General features: G+C 43.5%; 1 protein-coding gene across 1 annotated transcript in view; it reads left to right on the top strand.

Annotated features, from left to right (window-relative positions):
• Positions 1-14,241, top strand: part of ITGA8 (integrin subunit alpha 8) — a 550,523-nt gene that overhangs the window by 426,949 nt on the left and 109,333 nt on the right. The window contains exon 26 of the mRNA XM_069211593.1: positions 13,779-13,904. Coding sequence (XP_069067694.1) covers positions 13,779-13,904 — 126 coding nt within the window. The remainder of the gene's footprint in view (positions 1-13,778; positions 13,905-14,241) is intronic.

Genomic DNA, 14,241 nt, shown 5'->3' with positions numbered 1-14,241 from the left:
ATACCTGTAGATAAGGTTTTTTTCTCTAACATCAATATTTCAAATTGGCACTGCAGGCTAATTTTCATTTACCAAAACAAAATGTTACATTTGTGCATGTGCAAATATATTTTCTTGAAAAGACCACACTAAGGCGGTCATTCTGACCCTGGCGGTTGAAAACCGCCAGGGCAGAGTGCCGCGGAAGCACCGCCAACAGGCTGGCGGTGCTTCATGGGCAATTCTGACCGCGGCGGTAAAGCCGCGGTCAGAAAAGGGCAACCGGCGGTTTCCCGCCGGTTTACCCCTGCCCCAAAGAATCCTCCATGGCGGCGCTGCTCGCAGCACCGCCATGGGGATTCCGACCCCCTTCCCGCCATCCTGGTCCTGGCGGTAAAAACCGCCAGGAACAGGATGGCGGGAACGGGTGTCGTGGGGCCCCTGGGAACCCCTGCACTGCCCATGCCACAGGCATGGGCAGTGCAGGGGCCCCATAACAGGGCCCCATAATGATTTTCAGTGTCTGCCTAGCGGGAAAGTCAGAATGACCGCCGCGGTCATTTGACCGCGGTGCGGTCTTCTGGCGGTCTCCGCCCGGCGGGCAGCACCCAAAGGCCAGCCCGCCCAGGGGGAAAGCCCCAGCAACGATGAAGCCGGCTCCGAATGGGGCCGGCGGAGTTGCTGGTGTGCGACGGGTGCATTGGCACCCGTCGCGATTTTCAGTGTCTGCTAGGCAGACACTGAAAATCATTATGGGGCCCTGTTAGGGGGCCCCACGACACCCGTAACCGCCATCCTGTTCCTGGCGGATTTTACCACCAGGACCAGGATGGCGGGAAGGGGGTCGGAATCCCCATGGCGGTGCTGCGAGCAGCGCCGCCATGGAGGATTCTTTGGGGCAGGGGTAAACCGGCGGGAAACCGCCGGTTGCCCTTTTCTGACCGCGGCTTTACCGCCACGGTCAGAATTGCCCATGAAGCACCGCCAGCCTGTTGGCGGTGCTTCCGCGGCACTCTGCCCTGGCGGTTTTCAACCGCCAGGGTCAGAATGACCGCCATAATCTTTAGTTACATTTTTTTTTTTACCTTGGAATTTTAAGGCTTGATTTTGAATTTCTACTCTGTCACTTTAGCAAAAGTCATGTGACTCTTGGCAAATCAGTGAAGCTTCCTATGACTCAAACTGCAAATATGTGTAAATCAAAAACGAAATGTGCAAGAAGTTGCCTAGTCCATCCCACTTTCTCATCACAAGTTGGTTTCTGTTATTTGGTCAGTGGTTTTTAAATGTTTTAAACTTTTTTCAGTACCATAGTACTTCCTAGGTAGCACTGCAGTACTCCTTAAATTTGTTTTTACATATATAGAAACATATAAATATTTTTCCCTATATATTACCATTTTACTATCGTGGTAATAGGTAGGAAAAAATATAAAAACCTTATACTTACCTAGCCCTAACCTAGAACACAGTCAAAATGTGATTAAATAACATGGCTGCTTTTAACTTTTGTGAAGAAAGTCATTAGCCAATCACAAAATGGATGACTTGTCATTGCCATGGACTGCAGTACTTTTGAGAATCTTTGGAAACTTCCACATCCACAAATATAACTATGTTTTGTGCCTTATAACTAAAAAAATACTTGCCTTACCTGTAGTGCCAATAGGGATCGTCTACACACCATAATCTATAATCATGTTAAATTTAATTCAATTAGGATGACATTTTGAGATACATGCGTAAGCAAAGATTATGGAAAATAGATAGGTGGAAAAAGCTGTTTTGGAACCCCCTTTTTACTTTGCACCCCCTCCTAATCCTCCCAACAGAGCATCACAAAACATTCCATCCCCCTCCAATTCAGTAGGTCTTTAAAGTTTTGTGGTGATTCGTCAAATTGGACAAAGTTAATAGCAAGGAATTCCTGTCTTGCCAAACCTAGCTGTAACTACAGAGATGGTCATTACGACCCTGGCAGTCTTGGGCCTGCCAGGGCTGCGGTGGTGGTCGAACTGCTGCCAATGTGGCGGTTCAGCAGCCACATTACGACTGTGGAGGCTGTGCCAAAGTCGGACCACCAGCACCACCACTTTTCGGCCACCGACGGTCTGGCGGTGCTGGGGGTCCCAATCTACCAGGGCAGCGCTGCAAGCAGCATTGCCTTAGGTATTACAACCACCCACTCTGCCAGCGTTTACATGGTGGTTGCCCGCCATGTAAAGGCCGGCAGATGTGGGGGTGCAGGGGGTCCCATGAGGGCCCATGCACTGCCCATGCACTTGGCATGGGCAGTGCTGGGGCCCCCATGGCCAGCCCCATCACGCTATTCACTGTCTGCTTTACAGACAGTGAAAAAATCACAATGGGTACTGGTGCACCCTACACACTGCAACATTGCCACCAGCTCAATTATGAGCCGGCGTCAATGTTGTGGACTGTTTCCCGTTGACTCAGTGGAAAACTCATAATGGGGATTGCACTGGCAGTAACCTGACCTTGAGTGTTTGGTGGATGGCCTTTTTCATCCGCCAATCTCTTAATGACCCCCAGAGTGTCTATATTCACTGAAAAAAAACAGTGGTTACAGGGACGTTATACCTAGAATCAGAATTTAAATGCAAAAAAAAACATAGAAATTCAGCAGTTATAGTTATTGCAAGAAACTATTACTCATACCTTAAGGTAACTAGAATTTGCACCCCCACCAGGCACAGTTTACAGATCAATAACTTTACTGCAAATTTTCCTACTGTATTATCAATGATGTAACAGTAGATGCAATATTACTGATGTATTATGTGGGGCAATTAGCAGTGCATGGCAAGGGCGCAAGGCATAGTTACCTGCTGCTGTAAATGAAAACTTTGTTTCCAGCAAGCAAGAGCATTTTGACAGCTCCCGCTTGCTGGAAGCAAAGTGTTTGCTTTTGCGTGGCGGAGGCTATCACAGCTCCCACCAGGCAAAAACAAACAGCTATCTCCTGAGGGGTGAGCACCTCAGAAGATAGCAGGGTCTGGCCCTGGGGGTGGCGGTCCCCAAGGCCATATATTATCCAGAAGGGGGGCCACCCCCCCTCCCTTGTTCTGCATGGGCAGGCTCCGGGGTGGTGGTGGTCCTTGGGGCCATGCATCCCCCCTCCTTTTCAAAAAATTAATTGACCCCAGAGAGGTAATAGTCCCCAGGGCCGGGGCGTGAGTTCACACACCCTGCCTACATTACTTATAGCCCAAGGGAGGTGGTGGTCCCCAGGGTCTGGGGTCACCCTCAAAATAGACATTAGCCTAGGGGGGGTGGTGGTTCCCTGGGTCTGCCTCCCCCTTAAAATAGGTATTGTCCTAGGGGAGATGGTGGTCCCGGGGGCATTATTAAGCTCCTGGAATGGGGCACTGTGCGCCCTGTCCTTTTTTATTAAATAAACCCACATGCCCCCCCATGGCCTGGCCCACCCGGGGCTATAGTTATAAGAAGTGCCGCAGACTGCACTTTTTTTTTTTTTTTAATACACTGCAATATTCACTAATATTGCCATAAATTAAAAGAAAATGTTTTTTTTACAGTGGCAGGGTCCCAGGGGGAGCTCCAGGACAAAGGCGAGTGTGTTAGGATATTCGTTCCCTACCCCCTTTTCTTTTTTTGATTTTTTTTTAGGGACTGAAGCAGAGTCCCAAAGTAGCTGCCAACATTTCCTGGTTCAAGAGTTGGCAGTCAATCAGATCTCTGCACGAGATTGAAACTATTCGCAAATTATTCATGCTTTCAGATATACAAATTTGGATTTCCTCTAATATCTCAAAAACTACTGAACGGATTTACACCAAATAATAACAAGTGTGCTTTGGAGACCAAAAGCTACCTTTCGTCCAAATGTGCTGTAATTCCTTCCACTGATTCAGGCTGCAGTTGTATTCAAAATCCCTATGGGAGTTAACATGGGAAACGTGCATTGCATGAAATTTGTCTGTGATAAGCACTGAGCTATTTTGCACACAAAAATTTTGCTTTTGGTGCTTTACTCTGATGCTTAACATGTTAAATATTAAACATGCAAAACAGCAGTGATTACTTTACACATTTGCTCAGGATGTGTACATTACTCGCAAATTACTCTATCAGTGTCCAAGTGGATAATGAATATATTTGTTCCATTAAGTACATTTTTTGCGGACTGAGTGGCTGTCATTGGCTTGATCTATGGAAATAGTTTTCCTGCTTGTTAGCAACATTAACATTGACTCAGCGCGACCTTCAAGCAGACAGTCCTGTGCTTCTGAAAACATGACAACACTGTACTTCTGAGGTCTTTGACTCATAGTCAGGGGAGAGTGGCTTGAAATCTTAAAGTTCTTCCCTGCACTGGGGTCTATTGTGCTCTCATTTTCCACCAGCATAAAAAGAAAAACATGATCTGTTTTGTTTAAGTAAATCGGCTCCTTCCTGATCAGCAGTGTGGGTGACCCTGGTCAATGGCTTGTACAGTTCATCATTCAGACTATTCAGCCAATGACAGCTTTTATAAATGACCACTCAGAGCCTTCAGATTTGTACTTCCTTTGTGCAAGGCCCCATTGTTTGGGTACTGTTGACAAAGGCAAAGCTTGATTAGAGTTTGTCTTGTGTCAGCCCCATTACACTTGTTACAAGCACACAAACAGATCTCAGCAAAATACTCTGTGAATTCCTCAACATTCTTCGATCCACCAAACTCATGTTCCCACCAGGATAAGGCTTGTCAGCAAACTTTGAATGACATATACTTTTCATCACAGCCTTCACAGTAAAGACCAGATTTATGTTTTGGCAGACAAAGTATTCACCATTGGCCTGGCAGAGGACTTTACATCTGTCAGGCAGTGAATACTCCGCCCGCCAGATTTATAAATGACTGCCAAGCAGGCGTTCATTTATAAAGGCATTAGAAGGAACCGCAGTCATGGCAGTTACTGTCGATGCATTTTACTGTTAGTGGCAGGGTTGCATCAGAAGGACTCCGCCCTGCAGCAAGCTTTATCCTTTTTTCCTTTTCAACAAGAAAAACCCAAATTGGATTTTCTTTATGAAAACAAAAACAAACTAATGCTTCCCTCCAAATGAGAGGTTTCTCCCATGGCAAGGGGAGCATTACAATTGTTTTAAAATGACTACATGTCCACTCATCTAAATTGGGTGGGCGGACATGTAGCCATTTTTTAGATGGGCCTTTCTTCCCAGGGACATCAGCGGGTATTAATCACAGCAGAGACAGAGTAGCCCCCGCCGTGATTAACTCAAAGGTCCGCCCTCATGTAATGTGACAGGTGTACTACTATTTTGGCAAGGAATGAGCCTTCAGCATTATATAAATCAGGCCCTTAGTACTGTATCATGTAATAAGACGGAGATCTTCTGAAAAGACCAGCAGCCCCTTTTACAATAATATTTCTTCATTGTGTTTTTTCTCCCTCATTGAAGTATATAGAAAACTCATACAAAATGATCCATTTAAAAAGCATTTGTAGGCATAGGACTGGATAAAATATAAATGGCTTTATACATTGGTTAGCAATTCCCTTTCACCACTCCTCTCATCTCTGCCAGTTTTCACTCACACTTTGCCCCAATGAGAGCTTTCTTTCTCCCTCATTCACTTTTTCCCCGCTTCCTCTACATTCTGCTTCCTTCTCCCTTATCAACTTTTCTCCTGTTCTATGTTCTTCTGTTCTATAACTATCTCTTTCCTCATTCTGTTGCACTCTTTTCTATATCTTCATATGTTCATTGATATCTGCCTGAAGCTCTGTTGCGGTAGATGAACAGAGCTTTAGCTCCGTGAGGCCAGGACGAAACAAAGGGCAAATATTTTGAAAGGATGTGACAATGAGTGAAGACCATCAATCACGTTAACAGGAGGGTAGCATGGATGCCATCCTGTGCAAGCAAGAAAAATTGCCCCTTTGATTGCTGTTGGGGGTAGTAAAATAGAACCTTTATCAGCATTGCCAGTGCTGTTGTTGCATCAGTGGTAGCTTCGACCCTGCCTATTAGTTTTATGGCACCAGTGGTGGAAGAAAAATGTTCATTTGGAAATGAATGTGGTCCATTCTCTTAGGCTGCTTGACTGCGTGTGATATCCGTGTGGAAGTCAGCAAGGGCCCGGAGAAAGAATCATCTATTCCAGCACTCACTTCAAACGGCATGTGGTGGACACGCGCGCAGGTTACTACAGCGTAGGTCAAAGTAACTAGCAACTAGTAACAAAGAGGAGTGAATGGTTCCGCATCAGACACAGATTGGGAAAGATGATCGGGCTGAGCCTTATCTGACATGAGTGCGTACATGAGCATTATAGAGAGGCTGTTAGACAGAAGAAAGAGAAAATAAGGGAGTGACGTGGCTGCTAACAGCACTTACAGAGGCTTAAATAAGCACAAGTAATTTAAACCGTTTTAAAAGGCATCTCTTGGGAGGGCAGGCTTGTCCAAGGATAGGCATTGTCTCACATTCCAAAAGAGGTGCCTCAAAGCTGCTAGACAGCCCATTGGGTTAAAGAGCGAACTGCAGAAAAACGTTTGCACGCCATAACTCACCAATTTCAAACCCCACAAGAGGTGACTCCATATTTCAGGATTGTAAGGACAATAACATGAGTATCACTGAGCTGGGTAACAGTAGCATCTGGTCTCTGCCGCCTGTCGTAGAGGTGGGTGAGCTCACAAATTTAAAGGGAGATCCGAGCCAGAGCCGAGCCAAGGGTCTGGCTTAGCGCTTAGAGCCGGTGCACGAGCCAAGCCATGAAAATGTTTGTGATGCAAATCATACAACAAACATCACGTAAAATATGACAAAAGTCTCTTTAAAATTCAAAAAAGTATATTTCTTTAACACGACTAAGGTTTAGCATCAATGTTACATTGTAGCACTGCACTGAGAAGTTTTTAGACATGAACCGTTAGTGAATAAGAAGCAAGATACCTTTCATGCAAATCGTATACATAGCCCACATTATTATAGAGCAACATTAGAGTATATTAGATCATATTAAATCAAACTCAATAGGTTTTTATACAAGTGCTACTCTGTACTCACATATTTGAAAGTGCATTCATACACATATTTGTGAATTTTTCTGCAGTTTTTACACTGCGCCAACTTGTCCAAAAGTATTGGAGCACTTTGTAAAAGTAGCAGTTAAATTACACAAAGTCATATTTATTTTTAATAGGCACGGAGAAACTAAGTGATTTTTCCAGAATTGCAAGATGTTAACCTAAGGTGGACTCTCTAACTGGGTTCCCCTGGTCCAAAGTGGCCAGCTCTGGCCATAATGCCACATCCAGGGTAGAGGGTGGGTTGCAGGTAGAAGCCACGGGAAAGCTCGGCAAGTTAGAGGCTCGAGGTTCCAACAGGACCTCGAGCTGAGCCAGAGCCAGGCTTCAGGTTCGAGCCTGGCTCGAGCTTTGAGTGGCTTGCACACATAGAGCTGGTTATGCACATGAGCAAATGTTTCAAAAGGCGTGCTCTCCTTTCCTAGGAGCACATGATGTAATCATTTTGTTTTCAGCTCTGTAGCTTAGTAGTACGACTTGTATTGTCACTGCGCTAAGGTTCTAATAGATGTTATATAGAAAGATTTGTTATAGAACCGTAGTTATCAAAATCAGCAAGCTGTTAGGCGTGGACTAACTTAACCTAGTCGTGCTATGTATACACCTACCCCAAAACTTTATATAAAATTCTTTGATTGTGTGACTTCATTTTATGCTTTTTGGTGTGTGCTATTAGCAATTAATTATGAAGTTCCCTCTCTTGATAACTAATGTGCCCTGTGTTCATTGGACTAGCGTTTATGTTTTCGTTACTCCACCGTGTTGTTAACCCTGAAAATTTTGCACTGTTTGTACTTTTTGCACAGTGTAATGCACTGGCGATGGGTGCAACTTTAAGTGTTGCACTTGAAAGGATTCCTGGCTATTTTTTAGCCACTCACTAATGTAAACCCTTAAAATGTTTACGCTGTCAGCAGCATTCGAAGTGTTGTCTCGTGACCTCTCCCTGATACTGTACGAGTCACTCATGGGAAGGAAGCACTTTTTTGTATTTCCAGTCCAGCTCATTAGAGCCTCTTATCTCCCAGTGGCCAGCATGTTGCAGACTAGTCTGTCTGAGGCCAGTTTAAACCACAGGCCTGTAATTGCAATCACGTCAGGAGCATGTGGTTTTCATTTGTCTCCCTTTAAAAGCTATCTCTTCTCACATCCACCAAATACAAAAAGACTATTCCTTTTTTTTGTCCTGTGAAACTCCTCCTAGTTCCAGAATTGGATATATTTCTCCATCATGGTAGGGTAATGAAATCTGATCGTAAACGTAATAAAACACTGGACAAGAAGGTTCACAAACTGCCTTTTAAACTTATTTTCTGGTCCCGTCCATAAACGTGAACCTGCAGGCAAAATTATCCTCTGCTCCTGTTGTTCTTGCGTAGTAGGAATGCATTTTCCATTGAACTGAATTTACCATGTGAACAGCTCAGCCACTGTCTTTATAATAGTGAGTCCAGGGGTAGCCCCTCTGCTATGGCAGAGGAGGGTTGCCCCACTGGCTAAAAGCCAGAAGCAGAAATTGCTGCCTCATCCAGCAGGTGCAGGGAGGGGCGGGTCACAGGAGATGGGAGGGGGAAAGTGCAATAAGTGCGCATGTGTGTTTAGGTTGAATTTATTACCCTTGACGTCCCCCCGCTCCTCCCTTTGATATCTGTAGCAGCCACTGCTGATAGTGACATGTCTTTTTGTTTTCTCTCTATGCATTGAGACAACTTTGAATATAAAGAAAACCAAGGCTTCATAACAGCGAAAAATGACAGAAGTCAGATGCAATTGGAACCTGCTACTTTTGAAACTCTTTAGCAAAATTCACCTTAGCCTCCATAAAAAATTTACATCTTAATTGTGCTATATGATGTATAACACAGTGCTTACTGACTCTAAAGTACTCTAAAATAAAAAGATCTTGCAAACGTGGAGTGCAGATGTTCAGTATGGAAAAATGGGGGAGCGGTAACACTTAGGGCCTTATTAAGAGTTTGGTGGATGAAAAACTCCATCTGCCAAACCTCCAACAGGGTTGCCGCTGCCAATGCAACGACCTCCCCGCCGGAGTCATTAAGAGTTTCCTGCTAGGTCAGCAGGCATAAACCTAATTTTCCAGCCTCTGGCCTAGCGGGAAACAGACTACAGCATTGTCTCCGGCTCGTAATTGAGCTGGTGGCAATGCTGTAGCTAACAGGGTGCATCAGCACCCTTGCAATGTTAACTGTTTGCAAAGCCGACAGTGTACATTGTGAGGGTGCTGGGCAGGGGGGCTCCCTGCACTTGTTCTTACCACCATGAAAAGGCTGGCGGATAACATGGTCGTAATCCACAGGGCAGCACTGCTTGCAGCCCTGCCCTGGTGGATTAGGATCTCCGCCACTGCCAGACTGATCCTGGTGGTGCTGGTGGTTCCCTGGAGGTGGGACGACCAGGGTTGTTATGTGGCGGTCGGACCGTCACAGCGAGTGTGGCGGTCGTTAGACAGCCACACTCGTAATGAGGGCCTCAATGTGGGCCTACCACAACAGCAAAGTGTGGCACTGAAGAAAATATTAAGTATGCTAAATTCTAGCATAATAGCTAAAGATAATGTCTCAAATTTCACATAGCAAACATTAATAATAATAAATATATGAATGATGCAAACACCAATTGTAATAATAACCGCTTTAATAATACATAAGGGAAAAAGTACCCCCGTCTGTACATTATAAGGATATTGTAAGTCACAGAGGAGTTCTATAACCATATAGAGGATGAGGCCAAAGACTGTCCGGTGGCTCTGGCAGCAGGCATTCAGATGTCAGAACTCAGATGTAATAACTTATTGCAGTTGAGTTCTGAAGTCTTTTCTTTATAATCTGCAACTGGGTGCGGCACAATTTGCCAATTATATGAGGAATAAAGTACCCCATGTCATACATTATGAGGATATTGCAAGTCAGCAAGGAGTTCCAAAACCATATAGAGGAATGAACCCAAAGGCCGAGCTTCTTTGAAAAGTTATGGAACTCTGAGGTGACTTGCAATATCTTTATCATGTATGCCAGGGCGTACTTGGTCACACCATCACCTTTCCCACAAACCACTTAAAACCTTGGTACATAGCTCTTTTACATGAAAGAGCGAGCATGTTTGCAAATGTAAAGAATAAAAGAATAAAAAATAAAACCTCTAGTACAAAATTAAACACATAAAAAACCTGTTAAATATTTGTCCAAACAGAAATTGTAAACAGTTCAATACCAGTCAGTTTTTTTTTTTTTTTTTTTAAACTGCAATAATTTGGAATGTGTAGAAAAATGTTGAAAGATTCTATCTTTTCTCTAACTATCTAAGGAGTGCACAAAATGACATGTTCTCTCTGCTTTTCTTTGTAAGCTAGAAAAAGAAAGCAGAATAAAGAAAAGTAACATTCCATCTTCCTTGTTTTAGACAGCAGCTTCAATTGTGCTCCACCTAGTCTGTCTTTCACCTCGCCTTCAGCTCGGGTCTTTAACGCGGGAGCGGGCCTTTAATGGACGGTAGAGCCCACTACTGTGGGTTCTAAGGCTATATTAGAACATTGGAATGTTGGGAGATCCATTGAAAATAATGGAGTGCTCTGGGCTTTTAATGGTTGGTAGAAGCTTGAAGCTCCAACATTCCAATGTTGTCGTTTACATCTGTTGCTGTGAACAGAGGCCTCACGGAGCCCAAAGGGATTTCTGTCCCCTCAGTCTCAGTGAGGCCTTTGTTTTATTTATTAGAACATTCTGCCCTCTAGTGGCGGTATGTTATAATAGCCCTATATTCCATTATAGCTGGGCTATACCGGCATTAAAGTCCTGCATCCTTGTAAAGGGCTCTCGCCTTCAGCTAGGGCCTTTAACGCTGGAGCAGGCCTTTAATGATAGGTATAGCCTGCTGTGGCAGGTTATAAGGATATAATAGTCAAGATCTGACTCTTTTCCTTAAAATCAGCGACTGGGTGCATCACAAGTCACCGAGTATAAAGAAATTAGAGCCTGGCTTTTAAACAGGAATTACAGAATCCCATAAAGAAATAAGAGATAGGCGTTTATATATAGTTATTGCAGAATTCCTTGCATTATAAACATATGATGTTGTGAATAACCTTATCAGTTTATCAATAATTCCTTGAGAAATGTGAATAATATTACATATAATACATGGAGCCTACTTAAAACACATTAGTTTTTACCAGTTTGGATCACCGGAAGCAATAATTCCATGTAACAGGAGCCATCTCTCTAAAATCAAAAACACAGGCTGTACTGCCAGGGAGGATTCAGATCCAGAATGCTTCCTTTCTTAAATAACACTCATTTAAATAAATGTGTTCTTGGGCGGAAGTCATCCTCAGTAAAAAGACATACAAGCTCTGGAAATTACTCCAGAAGAAAAGATGGATAATTAACAACCATCTTGTGCTTGGAAGGGCTGTAAATATCTGGTTGCTTTTTTAAACATAGCAGCAACTGGAATGAACCTACAAGAAGTACTGATCTGTGTATGCAAGATGCAATTCTAGCTCTTACAACAGTCCTGCCCTAAGTTTCGCACAGTAAACGCACAGTTGCGTAATATGAAATGATTGGAGCACACTTCCAGCCTTCATTTTCAACATTAAATCACACCGTCAATAAGCAACATCACTATCACCATCCATGCAACTATGGATAACCATCATAGGCGCTGAAAGTGAGGATGCTGGGGGTGCGTAACACCCCCAGAATAATCATGCTGTAGTACATCTACTGTGTGCTGACAGACAGAGGTCAAACATCAGCCTCTGTCTTTTGACAAATTACCACTTATTCTATTAACATGGAGATTGGTGTTTACTTTTCTTTTATGTAAAAGCAAAGTTGGAGCATTTTGTAAGGTGAACCATCTGACAATTTCACTAGAGTACTGAGAGTGAACGGAAAGGCTGTAGAATGTTAGTTTTTTCCTAAATCACACAGCTGGTATATATCATGTCAGAATGTAATTACTTTTATGTTTACGTGTGCTGTGAATTCACGTGCATACCATGTTGGGTGCATGCAAGTGTGATGCAGGACATAAGACCAGACAGGTTTACACAATAAATAGTGGATACATAATGTATCCTGTTCATACATTTCTTACAACTGTGGATACCTTATAATGTCTGCATACCAATTTTTTCATAAGGTTTCTACTCTTAAGGGAAGACAGTGGCTGACAGGTAAGACTTTTTCTTACCAGTATGCCCTTGGAAGTTGCATGAGTGACTGATTGCAGAGGTACCTGCACTGCCCTGACGAAGGCCCTATGAGGATCCAATTTGAGTGTGAAACATATTGGTGATTACATTCTGATATGATGCTGGAGACATAAACTCCTAGTAGAATAAATATGTTTTAATCAAACCAAGTGTACCCACCAATAAAAGAAATCCTTTGGTTTACACATAGGTTGTTTTATGATTAACTGGACCCCACCCATGACCAGAACATTACTTTTCGAATCTCCCTCCTCAGTGACGTTAAGACCACTCTGTTAGTATCATCTCAAAAAATAAATGAAGAAGTAAACATATGTTAGCTGTAGACATGCTGTTTCGATTAAACTTGATTTTTTAACAGAGTCCATAGTTTTATTAAAATACATCAAGGGGCAAATTGTTCCACATTCACATAATTGTTTTTGACGTTAAGGTGGCCCAACAAGGCCGAAATCCCCGCACCTTATTTACAAGGTGGTGCAATGCATGCATTGTGCCACTCTGTAACCTTTTGCGCTACATTATGCCTGCTCCAGGCATAATGTATGCGAAGGGGGCGTTCCACCGTTACGGGAGCCAGAAAAATGGCGCTAGGAAATCTCTGAGATTTCTGTGCGCCATTTGTATGGCACTTACAACGCCTGTTCAAGGGCAGACGTTAAAAGCGGGCTTCCATTCTTTAGAATGGGGCCCTATGTACTCAGCAGGAGTCGCACCAATATTTTGGCGCAACTCCTGCAGAGTACATCAATAGCGTCATGAAAATGATGCTATTGCCCCCTACCCTGCGTCATGGTGCGCCGTATTTTAAATACGGCGTACACATTGTGGTGGTAGGGGGGTGCTAAGGGGCGCAGGGAAAGTGGTTCTGCACTTGGTGCAGCGCCACTTTTCATAAATCTGCCCCCCAGAGCTTCAAAGGTGGCACAGATGGTTTTAATTTCTTTTTTTTAAAGGGAGCACCTTTTGCGTGCAATTTTCTAAGAGCTGCCACTATAGCCGAGATTTTAGTGTTTTTTACACTTTTAGCATTATAGAGAACACAGATGAATTTACTGTGAAGCATTAACATGGCTATTATATTTTTTATTCAAATTTATCATCTTCGGCCATACTACCACAGAGGCTATATTCATCCGTGAAGACAAACACCTCGTTTTCTGATGCAGCTAAAGTCATTAGAGTCCAGGAAGTGAGAAAAAAAAAATCAGATATGGTTTTGTGACTGTGCCCCGCATGTACTGCTGGGCAAATGAATGATCCTCGTCAGTACAAATCACAGAACCGGACAGAGACCTGCTGTGCTGCCTATGGGAAAATTGATGGGACAGAAAAGGAAGTATACGCAGGCATTTTCTAGTGATGCACACACAGTGAAAGTGGAAAGTTCGAGTCTCAGGGGAGGGGTGAAATAAAATCTGGTTTAGTCATTCCTGGTGTCTCATTATTTTTCAAATTGTTGTCTTTTTTCACAGCTTACAGCCACAGAGGATACTCCCGACTTTCCTGCCTTTTTGAAAAACTCCACTGTAGCCCATGCTGTTAGTAGGAGGGATGTCACTGTGGCAGAGTCTATACGGCACAACTATCCCAAAATACTGGTGAGTACAAGTGCTTATCATGGATGGTCACAGGTTCAACTGATGCGTGTACGTCTCTTGATAACCAAAGCCTCGTTGTTTCTGATACTTTCACCCTCGTACGTTTCTTGACTACTCTAGGTTGATATATCAGCAGGACCTAATTTGCAAAGCTTGCTTAATCCAGATCTTCACTTGTGTTATCCATGGCATTAGACTTATCTGTAGCTTTAGCCAGGGTGGCCATTTGGTGACGGCTTTCTCTATGTGCAGAAAGTGATATTCCTCCCATTAACATTTTATGCACGAAGAAATTTAGAATTTCAACCTTAAAGAGGATTTGCCAAGAAATAATGTT

The sequence above is a fragment of the Pleurodeles waltl genome, chromosome 10, assembly GCF_031143425.1.
Source record: "Pleurodeles waltl isolate 20211129_DDA chromosome 10, aPleWal1.hap1.20221129, whole genome shotgun sequence".
Classification (NCBI taxonomy): Eukaryota; Metazoa; Chordata; class Amphibia; order Caudata; family Salamandridae; genus Pleurodeles; species Pleurodeles waltl.
Note: the sequence above shows the minus strand (reverse complement) of the source record. Positions and strands in the feature narration are given on the sequence as shown.